Genomic DNA, 26992 nt, shown 5'->3' on the forward strand with positions numbered 1-26992 from the left:
AAATGCACTACATAATAGAGATAGATGTGTAAGGCACTATATGATAGATCAATGTAAAAGGCACTGTATGATAGAGAGATAGATATGAAAGGAACTATATGACAGATGTAAATGGTGATATATAATGGTCGAGAAAGCTACTATAAGTTAGATATGCTGTAATTGTGAAAATCAATATATATTAGATAAGGAAATACAAAAATTGCTCAAAAATCTTTGCAACACTTTGAGGCATAGGTCAAAATAAACTAGAAATGACTGTAATGTATTGTATGGTTCATTTGAAATGGTTCCATTTCCAATCACATGCACAGTTGTCCTTTTACCTAAACCTGTGCCTATTGTGCTAGCATCATGCACAAGATATAAACCAGTCCCGGATGGGGCACCACTCCATAACAGGGCACATTGATAGTCACAGTCAATTTAAAAATCACCAGTTATCCTTGGTAATTGAGTGAAAAACTAGGTTATCAGGAGTTAAACAAATTTAAACACAGTGTGAAGATGGACACTCCTCAGAGAAAATGACCAGACAGAGATTTGCACCCAGCAATTGAAGGGGTTATATGAACAATTAAATCAGATTGCTGCTTACTCTTTAAATATTATTAAGAAAGGCCTGCTCTGCCACATACAGTTATCCCTCAAAATGAGCCTGGCACATTTTCAAGGTGTCTCCTTAGGTCTGCCAGTAATTTCTTTACAGCATGTAATACGAGTGATCCTGAGTTATTTCTCTGTTTCTTTACCACCAACAAGAATTGAGTGTATTCATAATTGTTTTAATAACTCATTGTTTGTATATACAATAGCCTAAGTCAATGAGAATGTACACTGCAAAAATGTGTAAAGACCAAATTAATTAAAAGACATCAATAAGAGGCGCTTACTTATTAACCCAATTTTTGAATAATTGTAAATGAAACCCAGTTCAGGACTGGGACTGTCCCTTTGTTTTTTCATTTGATCTGAAGATTCAGCCCTCGTTGGCTCCTCCATTCTCATCATCATCATCTTCACTTTCCTCTTCAGGTATAGACTGTAAGTCTAACACAATGAGGTCATCGAGATCATCCTCCACAAGATTGCCCTGACTCAAGCATGTCGCCACTGTGGAGCCTGTACTGATGTGGACTAAGCTTGGATGAACCACCCGTGGTTTGCGATTGAGTTGCCGACTCCTGGGATGAACACAGTGTGTTCCTGGCACGTAGGGATCTGTAAAAAAAAAAAAAATTGGTCCAAGACAAGTGCAGGCTTGTACATATACGATATCTATCTATCTATCTATCTATCTATCTATCTATCTATCTATCTATCTATCATATAGTGCCTTTCATGTGTATCTATCTGATAATCTATTATGATAATATTTTATTATAGTGCCTTTTATATCTATTTATATATAATACTGTATATAGTGCCTTTTCTATATCTATCTATCTATGGTAATAATGTATATAGTGCCTTTAATATCTATTTAAGATAATACTGTATATAGCGCCTTTCCTATGTAATTACCTATCTATGATATTATATATAGTGCCCTTCATATCTATCTATCTATCTATCTATCTATCTATCTATCTATCTATCTATCTATCTATCTCTATCGTGCCTTTCCTATCTATCTATCTATCTATCTATCTATCTATTATAAAGTGCCTTTCATGTCTATCTATGTATCTAATACTGTACATAGGGTCTTTCATATCTGATCATCTATTATGATAATACTTTATTATAGTGCCTTTTATATCTATTTATATATAATACTGTATAATACTGTATATAGCGCCTTTTCTATGTCCATGGTAATAATGTATATAGTGCCTTTAATATCTATCTCTTACATATATTTCTCTTCTGGTTCGTCCTGCTTCCACTTCAAAACCGGTCCCGCCAACACGCAGCCGACACAGCATTTCTCGATTCCTATTCGTCCTCTTCCATGTCATACGCTATACTGGCCTGCTGAGCGTAATACATCCAACAAGTACTCGAGGTGCTGCCACAACGGTAAAGTAGCTTTACCACCTTTGCGGGAGCCACCTGTGTCTTTACAACAGCTTCTTACACAGCAAACATTGGAAGCTAAAAATGATCGTGAACACATTTGAGAATACAACTCTTCTCTAGCGTTTGCTTCCATGGGTGCACAGATAACTCAACCTCCTGGCCACGGACCATACTGTTTTAAAATACACGGGCAAATTTATCACCAAATCTCTTCACTATATGCTAACACTTCTACCTCTCCAGGATATGGACAGTTGTGTTTTTGACACAGTGCAAGCTACTGAAGTACACTTACAAAATACAGTAAAGCAAACTCTGCATGCAGCGAAAATGTACTTCTCCAACTAGATTTCATGCTCAGACCAATCAACCCCTTTGCTAAATCATACAAACACATGCATGAAATCGCTCAGTCCAATCCAACAGCATCTGTACGAATGGTTTTCAAGGAAAACCCTGGGCAGGATTTACGACGATACAATGCCCGACATTGCAGCGATTTTCGTCAGAGAAGATGGCGAAACGCATGCCGAAAGGGACATTTGCATCTATCCCATATGCAACTCCTGTAAACAGATTTCCACGCTCAATATGAATTGCGATCCTATGGTTTACCCACTTTTATTCCCTTACGGAGACATTGGCTGGCACAAAGATTTACAACATTTTCCCGATAAAAGAAGTGCCAAGCAAATAAGGCTTACTCAATGCCAATTTACGCGTACAGATTAGCAATGAGGAATACATTTAGTATTTTGCACTCCAGCGGCAAACTATTCCAACAGTATGTCGTAGATGCGTATGTTAAAACAGCGGGCGTGCGTCTGAACTATCTCAGATTACATCAACAAGATCTGCGCGTGGAACTATCAGACGCACCGCAAGCAAACGCTGAAAATAACAACGTACGTGTAGGCAAAATGATCATATTACCATCCACATTTCCAGAAAGTCCAAGATACATGCAACAAAACTATCAGGATGCCATGGCCATAGTACGTAAATTCGGAAAGCCCGATTTATTTATCACTTTCACATGTAATCCTACTTGGCCGGAAATTCTATGTGCACACTGCGTCTTTCAAGAAGTATTTATTTCTTCTTGATTTCTGAATTCCTTTCTCACCGTTTTCCATTCCTATTCTTACACCGCTGTATGCTACGGCGGGCGTCGGCTAGTTTAAAATAATACTGCATATAGTTCCTTTCCTATCTAATTACCTATCTATGATATTATATATAGTGCCCTTCATATCTATCTATCTATTATAAAGTGCCTTTCACATCTATCTATCTACATACATTTTTAAAAAAAGAAAACTGATCAATATCCAGAATACATCATTCACAAAGCATTACTCTGCAATTTGATTGACACCCACCGCTGAGAAGGACCACACTGAATTTGTAAAAGCCACCTAGAAAGCTTGCATGTGCTCCTTCCGGTTCATGGAAAAGACGTCAGCATTCTGAAGCTGCTGTTTCAAAGAAGCACCAAGTCCGAGTGCAGGAAGAACAGGTATGTACTGTACATAGAAAACCTTTTTTTTTCCCAATTCTTTTAGGTAGTTCATAGCCAAGAGACTTTCCACATCAGCAGGAGGCTGCAAGGCTCTCAACTTGTGTAATACCTTAAAATTACTATGGCATCATTTTTGTCAGATGATGATGAATCTGATGCCAATTGAGACAGACCAGGAACCAGCTTCCTGTTGTCAGATTGATATTTTTGTGTAACGTATGCATGTTTCGCTAGTCATTAGCAAAAGTGGGACACTATTAGTTAGGCAAGTTTGTGTTCACGTTAGAGAAGTCTGCACACATACAGAAAAAATCTGTTATGGCCCCACCACAATGTTTATGGCAAAACTACATTCAGTTATAAAACACACCTACCTATTCATCGACTATTTCAGTCACTAAAAACAAAGGGCTATGCACTTTATTGTAGCCAGGCTTTGGATTCATGCAATCAATCAGAAATGGGTTCCCAGGCATCCCAAAGGATAGAACTTGGGAACTTCTGCTTTAAGAAAAACCATTTCTCACTTCTGCGGTTGAAGCAGTCCTCGGCGCAGCAGCTGTGTGTGTTCCTGGTACGTTGGCCTGTGCCTTTCGTCGGTGGCAGAATGCGAATAGGCCTCAAAAGCATCCTACAGGAAAAGCACGGCGACAGCACGTCCATCTTTGCAAAGCCCCTGAAGACAAAAAGAGATGGAATTTTACTACACAATAAACATGAGGATTTTCAAAAGAATTCCCAGTTTAGATGATTCATGGTTGTGTATAATGGTGCCCTTTGGCGTGTAGTATACCAATTCATTATCTGGGCATGCCCACAAATTCAATAATGTCATATTCTTGTTTTAAACATGCAGTTTAAACTAAGCATTCTGGTCTTTCCAGCTAGAAACAAATTCAAGCTTATTCAACTGGCATTTAACTGTCAAATGCCATAAAGCAGTCCTGAGGCATTGTAACTGCACACTCAGCACATAGGTATTAATAAGGTATTGTGCCAGCTCACCCGCTCCCATATGGGCACAACTCTGAAATTATTCCAGTCTCTCAATGTCGACAGAATCCCAATAGGCCATTAACCTTTTTTTGCAGTGTGATCAGATTTAAAATGTACCCGCATGTGCAATCAAGCTGCTGCAGATGGTCCAGAATGCAGCAGCCCACCTTGTATTTAACCAGCCGGGATAGGCACATGTCACTCCTCTCTTGAAGTCGCTACTTTTGCTCCTGGTAGCAGCACACGTTGAGTTAAAATCTCTGAAGGTGGCCTACCGAGTAGTCAGTGGGTCAGCATATGAGTATATGGAGACACAGGTGAGGTGTTCTGCTCCTTCTCGCCCACTCACGCCTGCCAGGGAACAGCATCTGGTGATGCCACCTCTGTGTGGTATCAAGTCTCAATCCAGACTCTTTTTCATGTGTAGTTCCTAGTTGGTGCAACAAGCTGCCCACCTCCATTCAGACTGCTGACTCCCTCAATGTATTTAAGAAACAATTGGAGACCCATCTGTTCTGTGAACGTCTAACTGATTGAAAAAGACCTTTGCGCTGTGACTCCTTACATTGTTAGTTAATTAGTTGTTTAATTTTAATTGCTTTATCGATTATAATGTATGATTGTAAATTTATTAGTTATCACATCTTTTCACTTGCGACAATCAACTTTTGTTGCCTGTCCTACTACACTTGCTGAACAAGCAGGCCCAGGCGTAATGTTTCACAATTATGTTTACCGCTTTTGTAAGTCACTTTGGAGAAAAGTGTCTGCCGAGCAAATAAATGTAAATGTAAAATAAATACGTTTATTTATTTGGACTTGGCAACGTGACAGAGACCCTAAACATACCAGTCAATCCGTCAAGAAATGGCTGAAAAGAAAGAAGTGAAAGGTTCTGAAATGGCCAAATCAAGTTCTGTTGAGATGCTGCGCACCTCAAACATTGCACAGCAAAAACAATTCTTCACTGAGGAGTGGGCGAAACTCTCTCCCAGTTGATGTCAGACATTGCTAGACAGTTACAGGAAACTCCTACTTCAGGGGACAAAATCAGCTGTTAGAGCCAAGGGGGGCGACTTGCTTTTGTTACAGACGGAAATGGCATATCAGTTCATTTTCCATTGAATAAATGATTGCAAAGTCCAATTTTCATTGTTTTTTTTTTATGTGACCTTTATGTTTAGTTACTTTTTAAATGAAGATCAGATCTAGATACATCCACATATAAAAAAAAAATTATGGGGTGTACTTACTTTTTGACAAAACTGTATAATGACAAGTTTATAATAATAAACTGCTGTTGTTGCATATAATTTTGATTTCATTAGATAGATAGATAGATAGATAGATAGATAGATAGATAGATAGATAGATAGATAGATAGATAGATAGATAGATAGATAGATAGATAGATAGATACTTTATTAATCCAAAGGGGAAATTCACATATTCCAGCAGCTACATACTGATACAAAAAACAATATTAAATTAAAGAGTAATAAAAATGCAGGTAAAAACAGACAATAACTTTGAATAATGTTAACGTTTACCCCCCCAGGTGGAATTGAAGAGTCACATAGTTTAGGGGAGGAACGATCTCCTCAGTCTGTCAGTGGAGCATTACACACAATGGTTCCTTTAAAATGACACAGTTTACCTGAAACTTCGATGGCAATGAGGGCACATAAATTCAGCAACTCCCCACATCTTGTCTTGAGGCACTGGGTCATATTTCACTTTGCAGGACTGACATCTGGAAACCTGCAATTAAACCACACTACTTTAAAAGAAGAAACTCATCTTAACATGTACCACAATTAGAATCAAAATGGCACCTTCAAGCTTGCATGTGGTTTAAGTATTGTAATCTCCAAAGCCTCAATGTGTGGATTATACAGCAAGTATAAGGTCATTGTTGGTTGGGACCAATCCCAGCTGCAGCCTGTGCAAGGCAGGAACCGGCCTTGGAGGAAACGACAATCCATCGCAAGTCTCATTTACGTAGGTCAAGCCATTTCAGAGCAACCCATCAATCTAACTTGCACATTTTAGGTATTCAGCACCTATACACCTTATAACACCTTATAGACACAGGAAAAATGATAAAGCTCTACACAGACTTGAACACAGGGCTCTGGTGCTAAGAGGGAAACATGCTAACAACTGTGTGTGTTTGACCAGTCCTCTAGTGTTACCTACATACACTCACTGAACAAATTATTAAGGAGTATACATCTGTACACCTGCTTATCTTTGCAATAATCTAATCAGCCAATCATGAGACAGCAGCACAAGGGATAAAATCATGCAGATAGAGGTCAGGAGCTTCAGTTAATGTTCACATCCAACACCAGAATGGGGAGAAAAATGCAATCTCAGTGATTTCGACTGTGGAATGATTGTTGGCACCATACGGGCTGGTGTGAACATTTCTGTAACTGCTGATCTCCTGGGATGTTCTTACACAACAGTCTAGATTTTACTCAGGATGCTGGAAAAAAAAAAAACAAAAAACATCCAGTGACCAGCAGTTCTGTGAACGGAAACGCCTTGTTGATGAGAAAGGTAAGACGAGAATGGCCAGCTTGGTTTAAGCTGACAGAAGGATAACCACTCTGTACAACTGTGGGTAGCAGAAAAGCATCTCCAAATGTGCAACACGTCCAGCCTTGAGGTTGATGGGCTACAACAGCAGAAGACCACGCAGGCTTCCACTCCTGTCAGTCAAGAACAGAAAGCTGAGGCTGTGGTGGGCACAGACTCACCAAAACTGGACAGCTGAAGACTGGAAGCACGTTGCCTGGTCTGATGAATCTCGATTTCTGCGGAGGCTCACAAATGGTAGGGTTAGAACAGCATGAATCCATCCAGCTATTTGTCAACAGTCACGCTGGTCATGGTGCTGTAATGGTGTGGGGAGTGTCTTGTTGGCACACTTTGGGCCTGTTAGTACCAATCAATCATTGGTCGCTTTGAGTATTGTATTGTTGCTGACCACGTGTATCCCTTCATGGCCACATTTTACCTATCTTCTAATACCTATTTTCCAGCATGATGATTCACCATGTCACAGAGCAAAAGTCATTTCAAACTGGTGTCATGAACATGACAATGAGTTCAGTGTTCTTTTGGGTCCTTCCTAGTCACCAGATCTAATCCAAGACAAAAAGCCTCTGGGATGTGGTGGACCAGGAAATAGGCTGCATGGGTGTGCAGCTGACAAATCTGCAGAAATGGTGTGATGCAACCATATCAGCATGGACCAGAATCTCAAACGAATGTTTCCATCATCTTGTGGAGTCCATGCCATGAGGGATTGAGACTGTTTTGAGAGCAAAAGGAGGCCCCATCCAGCATTAATATAGTGGTCCTAAGAATTTGCTCAGTAAGTGTATATTGAGTGGTCTTCTTGGATGATGTAAATACACAAAGGACTGACAACTTATGGAACATCTTAGATCCATTGCTTTTTTTCTGATGTTGAGTATCACACTCTTCATCATCACTTATAATCAACTGAATTGAATTTTGTAGTGTCTTGCTCAACAACACTAAGTGAATCCAATTTAAGTCCTAAGGATACCCATTCTTAGGTTATGAATTTTAGGAGATATCAGGCCACCAAAAGGAAACTGAACCTCTGTGTCAGGGCAGGATACCTTTTTCCTGGTCGGGACTCTCCTCCACCAAACCCTGTCGCAGGGCTCACAGGCAAACTGTCGGTCCTCGAAAGGAATCTGGTTTTGCTGAGCATTGTCAAACATGCGCACATTCTTCTCCGTGAGAGGAAGCACCCTCAGCATCTCTGTGATTTGCTGCATTGAACAGAAAGGCAACAAGTATGAGCAGGTTAGATGTTTCATTGGATTGTTTAATGCAATCTTGGAAAGTGAGTGCACTGATACCGATTTTTAAGAGTAAGGGGGATGTGCAGAGCTGTAGTAACTACAGAGGTATAAAACTGATGAGCCACAGTATGAAGTTATGGGAAAGAGTAGTGAAAGCTCGGTTAAGAAGGGAGGTGATGATTAGTGAGCAGTAGCATGGCTTCATGCCAGGAAAGAACACCACAGATGTGACGTTTGCTCTGGGGGTGTTGATGAAGAAGTTTAGAGAAGGCAAGAAGGAGTTATGTTGTATCTTTGTGGACTTAGAGAAAGCATATGACAGGGTTCCCCAGGAGGAGTTGTGGTGTTGTATGAGGAAGTTGGGAGTGGCAGAGAAGTATGTAAGAGTGGTACAGGATATGTACGAGGGAAGTGTGACCGTGGTGAGGTCTGCTTTAGGCGTGACAGAGATGGGATTACATCAGGGATTGGCTCTGAGCCCTTTCTTATTTGCAATGGTGATGGACAGGTTGACAGAGTAGATTAGACAGGAGTCCCTGTGGACTATGATGTTTGCTGATGACATTGTGATCTGTAGTGATAGTAGGGAGCAGGTTGAGGAGACCTTGGAGAGGTGGAAATCTGCTCTAGAGAGGAGAGGAATGAAGGTCAGTAGGAACAAGACAGAATACATGTGCGTGAATGAAAGGGAGGTCAATGAAATGGTGAGGATGCAGGAAGAAGAGTTGGCAAAGGTGGATGAGTTTAAATACTTGGGATCAACAGTACAGAGTAATGGGGACTGTGGAAGAGAAGTGAAAAAGAGAGTGCAGGCAGGGTGGAGTGGCTACAGAAGAGTGTCAGGAGTAATTTGTGACAGATGGGTATCAGCAAGACTGAAATGGAAGGTGTACAGGATGGTAGTGAGACCAGCTATGTTATATGGGTAGGAGAAGGTGGCACTGACCAGAATGCAGGAGACAGAGCTGGAGGTAGCAGAGTTAAAGATGCTAAGATATGCATTGGGTGTGACGAGGATGGACAGGATTAGAAAGGAGGACATTAGAGGGTCAGCTCAGGTTCAATGGTTTGGAGTCAGAGAGGCGAGATTGCGTTGGTTTGGACATGTGCAGAGGAGAGATGCTGGGTATATTGGGAGAAGGGTGCTAAGGATAGATCTGTCAGGTAACAGGAGAAGAGGAAGGCCTAAGAGAAGGTTTATGGATGTGGTGAGAGGGGACATGCAGGTGATGGTATAACAGAGCAAGATGAAGAGGACAGGAAGAGATGGAAAAAGATGATCCGCTGTGGTGGATTGATGCATCAGACTTTGTTCAAAGTTTTTCAGGGGAACAATGATAGAGAAAGTGTCACACATTTATTCTTAAATGCAGTAAGACTTCAGGATGTTTTGATTGAGTATTGCTATTTATTAGGATTCAGAGGAGCTGTTGAGACCTCCAGTCTGACCTGACATGATGGAAAGGTCTACAGTGAGACAGATTATGCCTTGGGAGAATAAAAAAAATGTATAAACATTAATTAATAGTCACTTAGTGTATCACATGCCAAATAAAGGTTTAGAGATGTCTCAAAATGAACTTCAGATATCTTAAAATGTAGTTTACTCATTAAGATATCTGAAGTTCCTTTAAGGATGTTTCAAAATATGTTTCTTTACACTGTAAAGTTAATCTGCAGTACCTTCTGGGATATCTCAAATTGACCTTGCATGTATTTTAAGTTCCTGTAAAATGAATAATTGGACAGGAAGATATTTTGAGATATCTGGAAATGTATTTGAGATAATGCACTTGTAGATACCGTACCTGAAAATGTTATTGAGATATCCTGAAATAATTTCATGTCATTTTAAAGATATCTTAAAATGTATTTGAAATAAAACAAAAGATATCTTGAAATACATTTTAAGATATCTGAAATTAATCTAAAAATATATTTCAGATATTTCAAACAACAGCATATTTCAATGTATCATTAATGCGTCTTAAGATATCTTTATTCTCCTGCTCACCACACGACGAAATAGCTCAGGATCCTAATTGGCAACCCCCCATGCAGACACGCGGTCCTGTCCCACCCTCTGGAAATGACCCTTCTATCTACTGCAGCAAGGTGTTAGGTGGGTGTCCCCTTGGCCTGGTCCAGCCACTCGGGTCCTCAACAATTAGGATCCTGTGAGCCGTAACTGACGCTCCCTCACAATGCAGGCCATGTGCCTCATTCAGGACTCCATGAGCAACACAAAGTCAAACCAGTGGCACCCAAGGATTCTCTGAAGAGACACAGGAATCCAGTCTTTGTCTCAGGTCACTGGATAACAACCATGTCTCGCAACCATATAGCAAAACAGGAAGCACCAGGACCTTTGTCCTTTTGCAGAGATATAAGGAGTGCCACAAAACCCTTTCCAACAACCTCATGACCCCCCATGCTCTCCCAATCTGTCTACTGACTTCATTGGAAAAGTCACCAGAGCCATGAATGTCACTGCCAAGGTAAGTAAACCTCTCGACGAGGTCGACACTCTCTCTGCAGACAGACACACTGCTGATAGCCATGCCCAAGAGGTCATTAAAGGCCTGGCTTTTGGTATTTAACCATGACATTCGCAAGCCCAGACACTCAGACTCCTCACTCAGTCTCTCAGGAGCCTTGATTAGAGCCACCATGAACTCTGCAAACATTACAGCATTGTCGGCAAAGTCAAGATCAGTGAATCTCTCTTCACCAACAGATGCCCTACAACTGCTGTTTTTTGAGATATCTGGAAATGTACTTCAAATATCTCAAAATGCCTACAGACATATCAGTCTCCAGATCTCAGTCCTGCAGAACACCTTTGGGATGAGGTGGAAGGGGAGGTTTACTACTGAAAAACCTGCAGAAGTGTGTGATGTCACTGAATCAGCATGGATCAAAATCCCTAAAGAGTGTTTCCTGTGCACTTTTGAATCCATATGGGGAAAACTCAGGCCGCTCTTGAGGTAATTGTGGGCCGTGTCCAGTGCTGACAGGTGGACCTAAAAATGTTGCCACTCAACGTATGCTTATGACAAACTACAAATATTTATCACATTTTGTAATTACATGACATGAAGGACAAACCATTACAGTTTGCACGTATTGAAAAAAAATAGACAAAATGTCACAATATTCCATTACATTCACTCTCCTATATACTCCTCTATGCTTACTGTATCAGTAGTCATTGTTTTTGAGCCTTGCGTGATGGTTTTTCTTTGTCAGGAGTTTCACACAGTGCCACCATGACTATGTGACCCTTGTCACTTATCCAACATGAAATGGCATTATTTTATGTGAATCTGATAAAGCAAGTGTGTAATATATAAAAATTGACAAAATACCTGGATGTCGTCGTCTTGGGACAGTGCAGCCCTGGCATTCTGCAAAAGGAAGAGTTATAATTAGAAACCACACACATACATATGACAATAAAACAGATTTCCACATATGTCTAAACATTATAAATTAGTCAAAATGTGGGACTGTGGTTCTGTCTAGCCTCTTGAGTCATAAGAAACTTGTGAAATTTGTATCTTTCTATTATATAATGCAGTTCATTTCTGTCTGTCTATCTATTATATAGTGCATTTAGTACCTATGTATACATTGTGCCAAATCTATCTATCTACCTATCTATTATTATTATTTTGCTTCCTGAACACTTTTGGGTATATCATGAATATCACCTTTACATTTTCCTATCATGTACTGTTTTATTGCAATCACCTTCTGTATTTTGTCATCCATCCATCCATCCATCATCCAACCCGCTATATCCTAACTACAGCGTCACGGGGGTCTGCTGGAGCCAATCCCAGCCAACATAGGGCACCAGCCCACCGCAGGGCACACACATGCACACACACCAAGCACACTAACCTGCATGTCTTTGGACTGTGGGAGGAAACCCACACAGACACGGGGAGAACATGCAAACTCCACGCAGGGAGGACCTAGGAAGCGAACCCAGGTCTCCTTACTGCGAGGCAGCAGCGCTACCACTGCACCACCATGCCGCCCATATTTTTCTGATTTCCTCTCATATTGTATCCATCTATCCATCCATCCATCCATTATCCAACCCACTATATCCTAACTACAAGGTCATGGGGGTCTGCTGGAGCCAATCCCAGCCAACACAGGGCGCAAGGCAGAAAACAAACCCCGGGCAGGGTGCCAGCCTACCACAGCTCTCATATTGTAAGTATTCGCAAATAGTATAACAACTACCACTGGAACATCTGTGATGATCTGACAGTCAAAGCCCTGCGACTAGGAAGGCAGCTCAGATAGACCAAGGACATGTAACGAAGAGTTTCATGACATTAAAAAGAACTGGCCACTCCGTAAGGTCAGAAAAGTGTGGCACATCAACTGTGAAAGAATAATTAAAAGGTAACATCATTTAAAGGTAACTATAGCTAAGTATTTTAGTTTGCAGTGTGTACATTGAAATATATAAGAATTGGTTTTCAAAAACTACTGAGATGGTCAAGTAAATAAAGAATGTACCAGAAGAAAAGTTGATATAATACACAAAATGTAGTGAAGGATGTAAGAGATGACTAAGAAATCAGCAGACGTCCACCAGAATGGACACAGTTGTTATATGCACAGAAATTTTAAAGCTGGTGGCTCAACTCAAAGGGTAGAAGAAGAACCAGAAAAATAATGATATATAGACTTTTATTTTAAACTACAGCTTTCCCCTGCAGCTCCGCCTGCATAGTAGTGAAATAGGACAAACTTTACAAATCAATACAAAAAATGTAAAAATGTAATAATTTGTATTGAGAAGAATTTATATTGATAGCTGTCATATCCAAGGGCCTCTTAATATACAATATTTTTGGTTTTGCTATCGGGGCAAAAATGTAGCTATGATCTACTTGCCAAAAATGTAAAAAATTGGCAAGATATTATTTAGCAAGCGGAAGGTAGGTACGCTCCAAGGCCAAATGGTGCCACTGTACCTGATCGTGTTCATCTCTGATGGGAAAGCATGCCAAAGAGCAGGCACCCTCTAAAAAACACGTAACTGCGATCTCTCTCTCTCTCAAAAACGTTAAACATTACTCCTTAACAATGTGTAGATGATAATGTGCGCTGAACAAAAAGGTATTACTAGCTAAGCGAAGGCAAGGTGCGCTATAACACGTGCCGAGAGGTAGAGCAACTCAAGCGGAGGCTGGCGTGTGAGTGAGGAAGGCCCTGCCCGGTTCCTTACTGCTGAGATCCTGCCTCCCCCTCTCCTCGGCCCGCAGCCTTTCTCTTGGATTCGCACAAATAAATCAGTGCAGCAACCGAACTCTAATGCTTAGCACGATGAGAGAAGTCGCAAAATCAACCGGAATGTTCAAGCAAATTACAGAAACAAACCTGATCTAAATCCGTTAAGTAGTTGGATTTTATATATAGAGAGACAAGTGTGGCCATAGGTTGTGAAGAGAAACTTCCTAACATTTTTGCAAAATTCACCTTTAACACAAACTGTAAATCAACTGAACCAAGGACACAATTGTTTCATTAGACCCTCAAGGGACATAAATCAATGCGTACCTACGTGTCCTCACCATCCTTCTAATCCAACCCTGTTACTAAAATCCTTTGGTTTAATAATCTCTGGTCTCACCCGTTGGTATTGGGGGTAAGAGAATCACTCAAGAGCACTCCCTACTGATCAAACAGCTGGATTACCTCTTGCTGCATGTTCCTCTGTGCCTGCAGCTGCCGCTGTTCTTCTGCTTGGACTCTCCTGACCACATTCTGCAAGGGCAGAAAATAATTAATTACAGAGTGCAAAACTTCCACACTGCAAATAAAGTGAAGACTGCAAAATGGGAATTCATAAAAGGTGGAGGAGATTGACACGGGAAGGGCACTGAGTTCCTGTTTCTAACATCACCTTTTTAATGATCAGTTATTTAATGTGTGTAACATCACCTAATGTCACCATCGGTTATCCAAGACCTGATGTGAACATAAAGGAGGGTGCAGTACAGCAGATGTCCAAAGGATTCAGCAAGTATTCAGCTCTCTTCACTCTCTGCATTGTAGATTTCAATTTAAATTGACACATTTGCTATTTTTGCAAATCCAGAATGACAAAGTGAAGATCTGCTTTCAGAAGGGTTTCCAAATTTATAAAGCTGAAGTCTCTCCTTCCTGTAAGTATTCAGACCCTTGGCTTTGACAATTCAAGTTGTCATCAGATGCATCCTCCACGCTGCTATCCGGAAGGTTGCCGGTTTGAATCTCCTTTACTGCCAAAAGGGATTCTACTCAGATGGGCCCTTAACCCGCAATTGCTCCAGGGTGCTATAAAATGGCTGACCCTGTGCTCTGACCCCAAGGGGTATGCGAAAACTAACAAATCCCTAATCCAAGAAATTGTAGAAGGTGAAATAAAGAACAGAAACAAAATCCTGTTTGCTTTAATTCTCCTTGAGGTGTGTCGAGAACTTGTCCACCTGTAGCCAACTGAATTGACTGGACGTCTTTTAGAAAGGCCCACACGTGTACCTGTATATAGAAGGTCCCACAAATCACACTACATGTCAGGACAAAAACAGGTCCTAGGAACTCTCTGTGATCAAATTATGGTAAGGCATAGGTCAGGGCAAGAGGATCAAACCATTTCTAAAGCCTGTGAGTGTTCACAGGTGCACAGTGGCCTTGGTAATTGTAAAATTTTGACAAAATGGAAGAAGCTTAGAACCACCAGGACTCTTCCTAGAGTTGGCCTCTCAACCAAACTGACTAACCAGGCAAGAAGTGGCTTGGTCAAGAAGGTGAATAAGAACTCAATGGCCACTCTAAGAGAGCTTCAGAAATCCTCTGGTGAGACTGGAGAACTTGTTGGAAGGATGACCATCTCAGCATCACTCCACAAGTCAGACATTACTGGTAGAGCAGCTAGACGGAAGCCTCTCATGAGTACAAGGCATATGAGAGCCTGCTTGGAGTTTTATCCAATGACAGCCCACTTGGAGTGTGGCATATGAGAGTGACATACGACAGCCCACTTGGAGTTTGTTCTGATGAGACAAAAACAGAACTGTTTGTGTCTGACAAAGACTAAGCATTGCCTAATACCACTCTTTTGAAGACATGCTTCACTTGGTCATTATGGGTTTTTGAGTGTAGATTGATGGGCAACAATGACAAATGTGTCCATTTAAAATTAAATCTACAACACAATAAAGTGTGCCGAAATGAGAAGGAGCTGAATGCTTTCTTAATGCACTGTAAATGAAGGCTGAGGACGTACAGTGAGAGAGCTCCTACCTGGATAATCTGGTCATTCCTCAAGTCATCTTCATCTTCTTCATCAAGCTCTAAATAGAAAGAAACTACTTTGTGAGAAAGGCAAAATCAAACATCATTTTACAAATTACAGAACACCTCACACCGTTTGTGCCAGCCAGAGAAACTATAAGCGAAATTTTTTGAATAAATAGGCCTGTGAGTGTAGGTACCTTTGTAATAAACCATGAAGTATGAATGACAGATGGCTGTGCTGATTGTGCTCATGCACGTTTACAGGCAATCATCCAGTTCCACCATGAAGCACTCTGTGGCCGCACGCCGTTTCCTCCCGCACACAACTACACTCACAAAGTCTGAGCAGCACCTGCTGTGGTCCACAGACCACAGACACACTTCATCACAATTAGGATTATTAGGAAACTGTACTATCTGCACTCAAAATGTGCTAAGCATACTTGCAATGAGTGATACTCGAACGCGGAGTTTGGGCAATGACCTAACTCCATAGAGCAACGTGACTCTTTTTAAATATACAACCAGAGGCGGCCTTAGGGGTATACGGGGCCTAGGGCTGACCAACCCCATGCAGGGCCGGTTACGTCAAACCCTGTTACCGGTAGGTGTGGACTGTATAAACTTGTGCGAGAATTTAATAAAAATAATGTTAACATACCGAATATACTCGTGTTTAAGTTCTCCCGCGGATAAGTCGGGGCTTGATTTTACAGTATAATTTTCGGTATTTTATAATGTCGGTCATATAAGTCGATTGCGGAAAACTCACGCTATTGGTCCAAGAGATTACGATATGCTAACGCCCACCTGACAGAGTAACCACGGAGCACACAGCCTTTTTCTTCTATGTATTGTGCCTATGTGACCACACGGTGACAGCCAAATTATTCTGAAGCGACGTTTGCACTGATTTGTGTTTTTTTTTAATCTCACACCCTCATACACCTTTATCGTAAGAGCATCCCTTATTTACGATGGAGCGTTCAATCAGAAGAAAATATGAAGCTGGTTTTAAATTAAAAGTCATTGAAGTGGTGATAGGGGCGGCATGGTGGCACAGTGGTAGCGCTGCTGCCTCGCAGTTAGGAGACCCGGGTTCACTTCCCGGCTCCTCCCTGCGTGGAGTTTGCATGTTCTCCCCGTGTCTGCGTGGGTTTACTCCGGGCACTCCGGTTTCCTCCCACAGTCCAAAGACATGCAGGTTAGGTGGACTGGCGATTCTAAATTGGCCCTAGTGTGTGCTTGGTGTGTTTGTGTGTGTCCTGCGGTGGGTTGGCACCCTGTCCAGGATTGTTTCCTGCCTTGTGCTCCAGCAGACCCCCGTGACCCTGTGTTCGGATTCAGCGGGTTGGAAAATGGATGGACGGATGGATGAAGTGATGATAGAAATTGGTAACTGCGCTGCTGCTACAAAATTCCATGTGTCTGAGAAACTGGTGCGAGATTGGGGGAAGCAAGATGATGCAAAAATAAAAAAGTGTCATACTTTTGCAAGGTCATATAAGTCGGGGTCTGATTTTATGATTGATTTTTCGAGACCCGACTTATACGCAAGTATATATGGTACACCGAATTTTCTCATTACAGTATTCCGCTAAATTTTTGCAAGATATCACGCAGACTTTATCAAAATATAACGATATAATCTATTAAAAAAATGCAATTCATAATTCATGACAATACCACGACAGTGCGAAATGCGATGCGGTGTCATGCGGAAATTAGCAGGGCCTCTTCTAGAAAAGTATACTCTGAGTCTTGATATGCAGGATGTCATAGTCATAACTCACGTTGATGTCATGTCAGCCGGTTACCATTTTTTTGTGCATTAATATTCGGACATGTTTATGGCCTTCAAATAAAATGTGAGTTTCAGTGTTTCAATAGGAAGTATGAAATTAACGTAGAGGTATCATCGTGAAATCTCTTACCGGTTTCCAGGTTCAGAGACGAAAATCCACTTTTCTTGCCTTCTGATTGGAAAAGTTGTTGATGACATCTTTGTAGTCTAATCTGGATGTCATGTCTTTTTCTATAGATAGGATCGCCAGACCGCAAAGCCTGTCTTGAAATATGGTTGATCTATGCTGGAGAATAGAATTTGACAAATCCGCTCGAACGGGTCACGCAGACCTCAAAAGCGGGGCCCCCTTAGGTGTGGGGTATGGGGCAGTCGCCCCACTTGCCACCCCCAAATGCCGCTCTTGTGTACAACATGAATCTCTGTGTTTTCATTATAGCTGCTCTGTCATTGTTGGAGCAGCTTTTTTTCAGAACTCCATTCTTGTGTCAGTTCACCATCATGCAGACCCCCTCACTAGGGGCCAGTGGTCAGATCACACTCCATCTTAAAAACGTACCGTTTGAATTTAAGCGTCAGCAGTGTCCATCAGTCGGTCAAGCATGTTGATTCACACTGAGGAGGGCGTGTAGTGTTAAAAGACGGATTAAGGAACAGTGCCAGCCGCATGCTCACGAACAATGAGAAGGTTAAAGGTTCTGAGTGATCTGAGATGCAACATTAAAGCAAATCAACATACCTTATCCTCCCCACCTTTCCTACAAAAGTCACTTTTGGTGTCCTAAGATATGTAGAAATATTGGTTTTAATTCAACATGTATGTCATTAAGTCAAGACTTGCCATTTATTTGTTAATTTTGACCCACACCCAACACTCTCCCACCCTCACAGCTGTTCCCTAGTGCCACTTACAGGCACCATCAGCTTCACCCTCAGATCATTCCTCTGGCGTCTGACCTTTTAGAGATCCTTACCTTGATCCTTCATTAAAATGATGCACTTGGCAACCATAGCGTGGTCATTGTTATATCGGCGCATCAACACCGTAGCTTTCTCCAGGGTGACTTTTCCATGAAACTTTTCCCGGAAGCGCCTGACGCTCTTCTCCAGCTGAAAAAAAAAAAAAAAAATGAAAGGGGCAATTAATTAAGAATTGCAAAATGGAAGAAGTCTGGGACCACCAGAACTCTTCCTAGATTTGGCCAAGCTGACTGAACAGGCAAGCACCACCTTGGAGCACAGTAGCCTGAAGAATTGTGAAATGGAAGGAACCTCCAGGACTCTCCCAAGAGTTGGCAATCCTGCCAAATTGAGTAATCGGGCAAGAAGGGCCATGGTCAAGGAGGCGACCAAATACTCTTACTACTAATGGTCACTCTAACAGTGCTTTAGAAGACCTCTGCTGAGATGGCAAACCTTTTGGAAGGGTGACCATCTCAGCATCACTCCATCAGTCAGGCATGTATTCTAAAGTGGCCAGACGGAAGCCACCCTAGAGTAAAACACATATGAGAGCCCACTTGGAGTTTGGTCTGATGAGATACAAAAGTGAACTGTTTGGGCAGAGCTCTATGCACAGTGTTTGGCAAAGACCAGGCTCTGCTCATCACCTTTCTGATACCACATTTTCACTTTGTCAGTATGGATTACTGCATGTGGATTGCTGCGATCGGCTGGAGCCCTGCCAGGGGATTTGTTCCCGCCTTGCGCCCTGTGTTGGCTGGGATTGGATCCAGCAGACCCCCGTGACCCTTTGTTAGGATATAGCGGGTTGGATAATGACTGACTGACTGACTGACTGAGTGTGGATTGATGGGCAATGATGGCAAACATATCCTTTATCGAAGAGATGACAAAGAACCCAATGGTCACTCAGAATTCCTCTACTGAGACAGAAGAATCTGTTGTAAGGATAACTATCTCAGCAGCCCACCATCTATTAGGTGTTTATGGTAGAGTGGCCAGATGGAAGCCACTCTTGAGGCATTTAAAGGACTCTGAGCACATGAGGAACAAAGATTCTCTGGTCTGATGAGATTAAAACTGAACTCTTTAGGCAGAACTCCAAGCAGTGCATCTGGCGAAGACCTCGCACTGCTCATCACCTGCCTAATATCATCATTACTGTGAAACATGGTGGTGGCAGGATCTTTCTTATGGGGTTCAGGGATAGGGTGACCAGTCAGAAATGAGGGAAGGATGAATGAAGCCAAACACAGAGAGGTCCTTAATTGTCGCCTGCTCCAGCGTGCACATGACCTTAGACTGGGGCAACATTTCAGTATGACAATGACGTGAAGCATACAGCCAAGACAACACTGGAGCGTCTTTGGGACAAGTCTCTGAGTGTCCTTGAGTGGCCCAGGCTTAAACCTTACAGAACATCTGTGGAGACACCTGAAGATGGCAGTTCACAGATGCTTCCCATCCATTCTAATGAGGCGTGAGAGGATCTGCCAGGTGGCACTGACCAGAAAGCAGGAGACAGAACTGGAGGTAGCAGAGTTAAAGATGCTAAGATATGCATTGGGTGTGACAAGGATGGACAGGATTAGACATGAGGACATTAGAGGGTCAGCTCAGGTTGGACAGTTTGGAGACAAACTCAGAGACGAGAGATTGTGTTGGTTTGAACATGTGCAGAGGAGAGATACTGAGTATATTGGGAGAAGGGTGCTAAGGATAGAGCAGCCAGGTAAGAGGAGAAGGGGAAGGCCAAAGAGAAGGTTTATGGATGTGGTGAGAGAGGACATGCAGGTGATGGGGGTAACAAAGCAAGATGACAAGGTCAGGAATATATGGAAAAAGATGATCTGCTGTGGTGACCCCTAATGGGAGCAGCCGAAAAAAGAACAAGAAGAAGAAGAAGAAAAGAGTCTCAAAGATGCTATCAAGAAGTTGTTAGTATCCGGACATCTTTCTTGTTCTTCTTTATTGCGTTTTTGTTCTGCCACCGATGAACACTGGCAGGTCCCGAAACACATTTTTTAGAACAGAGCCAGAAAGTTAGGGTTAGGTTATGTTAGACTGAATATAAACCTGAAGACTAGCTGAGGTTAATACAGTAAATACTTTTATAAATCCAAAACACCAGTGCCCAATCCAAAACACCGTTGAGGATACCAACCAAGATTCCAGGCTACCTGAAGCTCAAACTGACTGGTAAGCAAGGAATATGATTAGAGAGCTCATCTACAAAGTCAAACAAGTGACCCACATTATTATTAACTGCACTTCCGCCACTGATATCAAAACAGACTGGCTATGGCGTTTTTCACCCGATCGCTTTAAGATGTGCCCAGATATACAGTAAGCGACGTAAGTCGCACTATTCAAACATTGTGCCAAACATCAGGAGTTAAAAAGGAGAAGGGTTTCAAACTCTATGTTTCAAGCTACGTCCACAATTACGAAGGTAAGATCTGGACGTATTACAAACCTGCGTCTACTATGAACTTAAACAGAACAAATATGTGATAAGATTAGGCTTCCTTAAAAACACAGAATTTTAATAATTAGTCATACTTTATTCAGGGACCGGTGAATATGTATGTAAGATTAATACATTATCACATGAGTCTGCGGGACATCGTACCTTATGAAAAAGCGAATGTCTCTGTCTGAACTAGCAAAACTATGAATGCCGAATCGCTGCTTCATTGTAAGGGTCTCAGTTTGTTTCCTCAGCTGGAGGATCTCCTCTCTGAGAGACTTGTTTTCATCAAGTGCCAGGTCGACAACTGCTGCATCCGAAGCCAAAGCGTTGCTGTGGTCTTCGAGGATTTTATCCTCCCCCTCGCCCGGTGTGTCATCCTCCATTGGTCACTTTCTCCTCTCCTAAACCCCCGGTCTTGAAAGTGTAATGGAGAAACTGTTCCACTTCTGCTCCCTTCATCGACAGTTGCCACTCTGTCTCAGACCCTGACTCGCAGAAATCCTCTTTTTATAAAATGCCGGCTACAAATTGGGGTATGGGGACTAACTGTAAAGCTTTCTCTCTGGATACACTGGTCTACAAAATAATATTTTTTGTTTGCTACTGGGAACTTCAGAGCAGCTCGTTATTAAGTTTTTTTACATTGATTTCACATATGAAATAGGAATTAAGCTAGCACGTCAGGTTTTTGAAGTACACATCATTGATGTTTTGACACTTTTGAATATCAATATACTATATCAACACGATACCTGGAGTTTGGACTCTGTCCCACCAAAATTGTTTTGATGTGTTTATTCTGAAAACAAACCAGAAGATGATACCAGAGACACGTTAAAGTATATTTATGTCAATTTACCTCAATATAAAAGTGAGGTCAGTGTGCCCAAAAATGTTGGAAGCACTCGCTTTTGCGCTTGTACTGCACATCCGTCTCTCTTTGCAAGAACCAACAGTAGTCACCCATCATGCTCGGAGTGAATTTTCCCCGATATCAGTTTTCCATCACCTTTATATCTTGATGAAATCTGCTCATCTCTGACATCGCTTAGATTTGGTGGAAAAAAGTCGAAATGAGAATGTAAAAAATGCATCTTCAGTGACATTCTGGCTCCCGTAAGCTGATATACTTTCAGCAGGTTCTCCACAAGCTCAATATAATTCTCTGCTCTGTGCTTGTCAAGAAAATTCTGGACAACCTGCACAAATTAAGGTGCTGATTCAGTTGGCTTCAGTTTCCTTTTTGAACTCATCGTCAAGCATCAGTTCACAGATTTCAGGGCCAACAAAAACACCTTCCTTCATTTTGGCTTCACTTTTCTTGAGACCAAACTTATTTCTTAAATGCTGAAATGCATCGCCTTTACTGTCCAGTCACCCTAGTTGTCCAAGACCTGGAACATCATAACTAAAAAATGGGACGTGCTGGACGAAAACGTTTTTTAAGATTTGGAGTCAGCAAGTGAAATTTGTTAAAGTACAGATGAAATAATCCCAGTAGCAAAATGCTTGTTGACCAGTGATATTGATGATCCATTTAGATTAGGTTTCCACTTCAGAGGGAAATTTATGAAAGTAAGCACCTTGCTGTACTTACTGGAAGCGCGACATAAAGGTACACGATAACGTTCAGCTGTAGAACTCTCTGTAGGCTGAAACTTAAAACTTTTTCTCTGACATTCTCGCCACTAAACAAAAATCACAACTGCAGTATGGACAGCGGAAGTGACTGCGCTGGCTGACATTTCACCAGCAGTACGTCAGCTCTACTGAGTGCGTAAAGCCTATTAAGCCTCTTTATCCCTATTGATTATGTTCCAATATAGGTATTAATAAATATTTATTGTGTTTTCATAATGAAAATTATTTTCAGTTATCAGTAAATATTCTGTACAGTTTTCTTTACTATTTTGTTTTTCCAGGGTGTTGTTATTTTGTGAAACTCTCATTAAGACGTAATGACACCCAGAGAGTAAAGTAATTAATGTTGTTAGCAAACCATTACAAGAATAGGTGAAAAGTTTGTGGACACCTCACCATCACAAGAAATGGAAAGAATAAATAAGTCCCAGGAAAAAAAATATATTAAAAAAACTTTTAAAATCATAACAGTGCTCAATTTTGTTAAGGCAATATGTCTCCTTGCCCCACTGCCTCTGTATCTGTCCGTCCAGACTGATCGCACCACCTTGTTCTGTGATCACAGCAAAAGTCTTTGGAGTGAAGGTGAAGTTTAACCAAAGGACATTATTATTATTATTATCATCTGAATTATTATACATGGCAGACAGTGTGGCTCCCTCAACACTTTGGACCTGCTTCCAAGATGGCTGCCCCATGCTTAGCGTTTTTAGTGGCGACATTAAGATTGGAGAAGTCATCCATTCTTTTCCTAACCTGTAGATCCAGTTCAGAGTCATAGGGGGGCATCTGCACACATGCAAGTGTTGGTGTGTGTGTGTGTAACATGTCCCGCTGTAATGGCCGACACAGACTGCCTGATGTGTTAAGAATGTGAAAGGGAAAAGAATCTGAATGTCCGTTAAAAGTGTTCCTTGGGGATCTTCTCGATCGAGCACACATGAGTTATTGACATTAATGGTTGCCTTGTACACTTGATTTTAATCGTCCAGTAGTTTTCTAAATCTTATTCTAGTTCAAGTAGTCAAAGGGACCCAAGCCAGCTGATGTCATTGTGAGATAAGTAATAGTGCTGGACAGTTGAGGATCACCTCCTAGGCCAGTGGTTCCCAAAATGTGTGCTGCAGCACCCTGGGGAGCCGTGAAATATTACAAAATTTTCATAATTTTATTTCCATTTTCAATTCAATGTCTGGCGGACCTGGTGCAAACCAGTAACTGACTTAGTAATAACCATTTCAGGAAGCCTCTACAAATGGTTACTAGATGGTGTTCTACAATAATTACGTTTCTTGATTGTTTTACTAGTTTGTCGAACTTTCTTGCTACTTTGTGTTCGTATGTCGGTTTCGTGCGGTCTTAGTGTTGTATTCATTTTCAGAGATTGTATCAACTGTATATTGCTGTGATTAAGTCAAGTAAAGTTTTTGAAGTATTTCTACTCGTATGTATTTTTAAAAATGGATCGTTTTTTTTTACTAAACAGTAATAAGCGTTGTGAGAATGAAAATAAAGAGGGCACACCATCAACCAGAGTGTGAAGAAGCGCAAATATCGAAAATATGATGACAGTAATCTGGACTTTGGATTTTACGTTGACAGAAGTCAATGGTGAAGAGAGGCCGCAGTGTGTACTGTGTATGAAAGTTTTGGCACCAGAGTGCATGCTACCAAGTACATTGAAACACCATTTAGAAACCAATCATCCCAGCATGGTTAGTAAATCTCCTGACTACTTTACCAGAAAGTTAAAAGAGTTAAATCAACAAAAAGATAGTTTTTTATAAGCAGGCATCAATACCAAGCAATGCATTGCTAGCAGCTTACAAGGTGGCACATAGAATCACGCAGACTTCTCTCGGTCATGCTGGCTGGCTGGCTCGTCCTCTTTCTTTCACCCCAATGCCATGCTCTCGCCCTCCTAGCCTTTTTCCTTTCCTTTTTGTCCCTTTTTTTTTCTCTCTCATTCTGTGCCAGCCGGTTCTTACATGGCTCCGTGGGCACAGTATCTCAATCGTGCACCACAGGAAGCTGTTTAAGCAATTGAGAACGATCGCACCCTCATGTGCAGGTGCCACTCGCTCCAATTACTCCATCAACTCCCTGCAGCTGCACGATCGCTCCCACGGAGACTGACATGGCCGAATGGATTATTTAAAAGCTGCCAATCTGCGGACCCGCTACACCACAATCCCACTAATTATAATTAGTTGAATTTGTTCAATTACATTTTTTTACAAAATCTTTTTTACAAACGTTTTTGGCTATTTCTCAAATTAGAACTTGACTTTGCGCCTTGGGAAAACCTGGATTCAGCAAGGGCACTGAGAATCAAAAAAGTTTGGGAACCACTGTCCTAGGCTCACCCGAGGTACGCAGTTCCACTCCAAGGTGAAAGGGGGCACTATCACTAACGGTCTCGACTGCTTTCTCCCTCACAGTACGGAGAAGACGCTCAAAGAGGTCAATTGAGCCAGAGAAATATAAGTCGCGTTTGAACTGAGAATTATGGCAGACATTTTCTGCAAAAAAGGAAATGTAAATCTACTCTATATATCTATATATATCTATCTCTCTCTCTCTCAGGATTTTATATATATATATATATATATATATATATATATATATATATATATATATATATATATATATATATAAATAAAATCCTAAGACTAAAAGTGCAACAATTTTGTGCAACGATTTTATGTGACTTTTTTGTCACGCTTTAAATTGGGCTTATTTTAAAACCTACATATATATGTTTGGTATCAGTCTTTTCGGAATTTTTCGAACTTTAATGTGATGTTGTGAGATTTTCAGATTCTTATTCTGTGTTTAAATTATACACTAAAAAATATCAAGAACTCACGTCCCGCGAGACGAGAATTTGTGCCAAGAGATTTAACCACATTGGAAATAAAAGACAAAGAGTAGGACAGCTGCTGTACAGGCTTTTAAATGTTCGAAGTGCAGCACGAGATGAAGATCGCACGGCAGCAGCAAGCCAGCAGCTGACTGAGCAAAGAGGAGGTAAAAAAAAAATTTTCCCATTGTGTCACCGTTTAAGAGGGGGTTTCGGAGGAGCGACTGCGTCTTCATGGGATGCATTCAACCCCCCTCTTCACAACGCGAGAGGCAGACTGGCCGCAACTGGAGGTTGGGCACCGAAGGCGCCAGGAGGGCTTGCCCCTGTAGTTATAATTATAAAATGAAAATGCAATTTCTCTCTTGCCATTTATTTTTCAAACTCAATGCACAAGAATGATCCAATGTCAGTCCCGCCCCTTCTGTGCCAGGCAGTATAAGAGCAGACATACCCCAAAGGTGGCATAACATTTTATACCTGAGCAGCCAGGGGGTACAGAGCTCTGCAAAAAACCTGACCCAATGCAATGAATCCCAAGCAAGGCATTAATCCAGGAGAGCACCAAGTTCCTGTACTCAGGATCAAGTGGGTTTACAAAATGGGTGAATGGGTGAAGGCTGCATTCAAATCATGTCCTAAAAAATCCATCATTACTGCTAACTTGGTGGGCCGATCTGCCACTTCACAGCGCTTGAACCCTTGTGTGACTCCAAATTGGGATTCCTCTCTGCACTGAGCCTTGGGTCTGCATGAGTTTCCATAACTAGCACCCTACTTTCACCAGAGCAAGTCGACCCATGAAGGACTGGCATCCTGTCCAGACCGAGTCCTACTTTTCCCCACACTGTTGGTAGGACAAATAGGCAAATACAGTTTTGCTTGTTGCTTTGTGGTGAAGTTCTAAATGTGTTCCTGTTTTCTGGCCCATGCGGCCAGGAATGGCACTGGCTTCCCACTCCCCTTAAAAATTTGCACTGAGTTCAGAAAATGGAAGGATGGGATAGAATATAAAAATAATTCGTTTGCAGTAAGTTATTGAACAGACCCACACACAAATGTAATTACTCAAGTGGAGGACACGACCCCTTCGCTATGAACACGTCAGCGTAAATCTCGCTTCGGTCGACGTCTCATTCTCACTGCATCGGCGCATCTCTTTTGGGGGGTGTCAGTTGGTCAGAGTTTAGCGGGGTTAGGAGGCACGTCAACACCCGTCAACGCCACCGACTTTGCAAAGAAGAAGCTCGCGTTCAGCGCCCCTCACGTAGCGGGCAAAAAAAAAAAAACAATAAGGAGAACTAGGAAGAAACAGAAGAGAAAGCCAACTGCGACAATACCTCGATTTCTTCTTGAAGCCTTCGGTTCATTTGCCTTTCTTTATTAGCGCAAGTGAAACTTTAACGGGCCACTCGAACCAGGTGGCCGCCTCCAGATACTTTGACCGCACACTTTAGAAGGAGGACGGCTTCTGCTCCTCCCTGCACGCAGCTCCAGCTTCCTAACTCTGCAGTTTCCTTGTTTGTGTCAAGTGTCCCAGTAGTTTTTTGAA

The 26992-nt window shown here is 41.7% G+C and overlaps 1 protein-coding gene across 1 annotated transcript; it reads right to left on the reverse strand.

The window, feature by feature from the left end:
- Nucleotides 1-769: 769 nt before the first annotated feature.
- Nucleotides 770-26992, reverse strand: shfl (shiftless antiviral inhibitor of ribosomal frameshifting). Its single transcript, XM_028823193.2, has 9 exons — nucleotides 26781-26992; nucleotides 18475-18610; nucleotides 15703-15752; nucleotides 14113-14181; nucleotides 11757-11795; nucleotides 8200-8355; nucleotides 6198-6301; nucleotides 4072-4220; nucleotides 770-1221 (listed from the first exon to the last, which is right to left on the reverse strand). Exons 1-9 carry the CDS (start codon nucleotides 26808-26810, stop codon nucleotides 980-982), a joined length of 975 nt encoding a protein of 324 aa, XP_028679026.1. The 5' UTR covers nucleotides 26811-26992; the 3' UTR covers nucleotides 770-979.

This window comes from Erpetoichthys calabaricus, chromosome 17 (assembly GCF_900747795.2).
Source record: "Erpetoichthys calabaricus chromosome 17, fErpCal1.3, whole genome shotgun sequence".
NCBI lineage: Eukaryota > Metazoa > Chordata > Cladistia > Polypteriformes > Polypteridae > Erpetoichthys > Erpetoichthys calabaricus.

What these genes read in the sequence shown, in the direction of transcription:
- shfl (XM_028823193.2), bottom strand. Translation starts at nt 26,810, where the DNA reads ATGAACCGAAGGCTTCAAGAAGAAATCGAG. An exon ending in CCCAAGACGACGACATCCAG is followed by an intron (nt 8,356 to 11,756) that starts GTATTTTGTCAA and finishes TGTTCAATGCAG; the next exon opens with CAAATCACAGAGATGCTGAG. An exon ending in GAGTCCCGACCAGGAAAAAG is followed by an intron (nt 6,302 to 8,199) that starts GTATCCTGCCCT and finishes GTTTAATTGCAG; the next exon opens with GTTTCCAGATGTCAGTCCTG.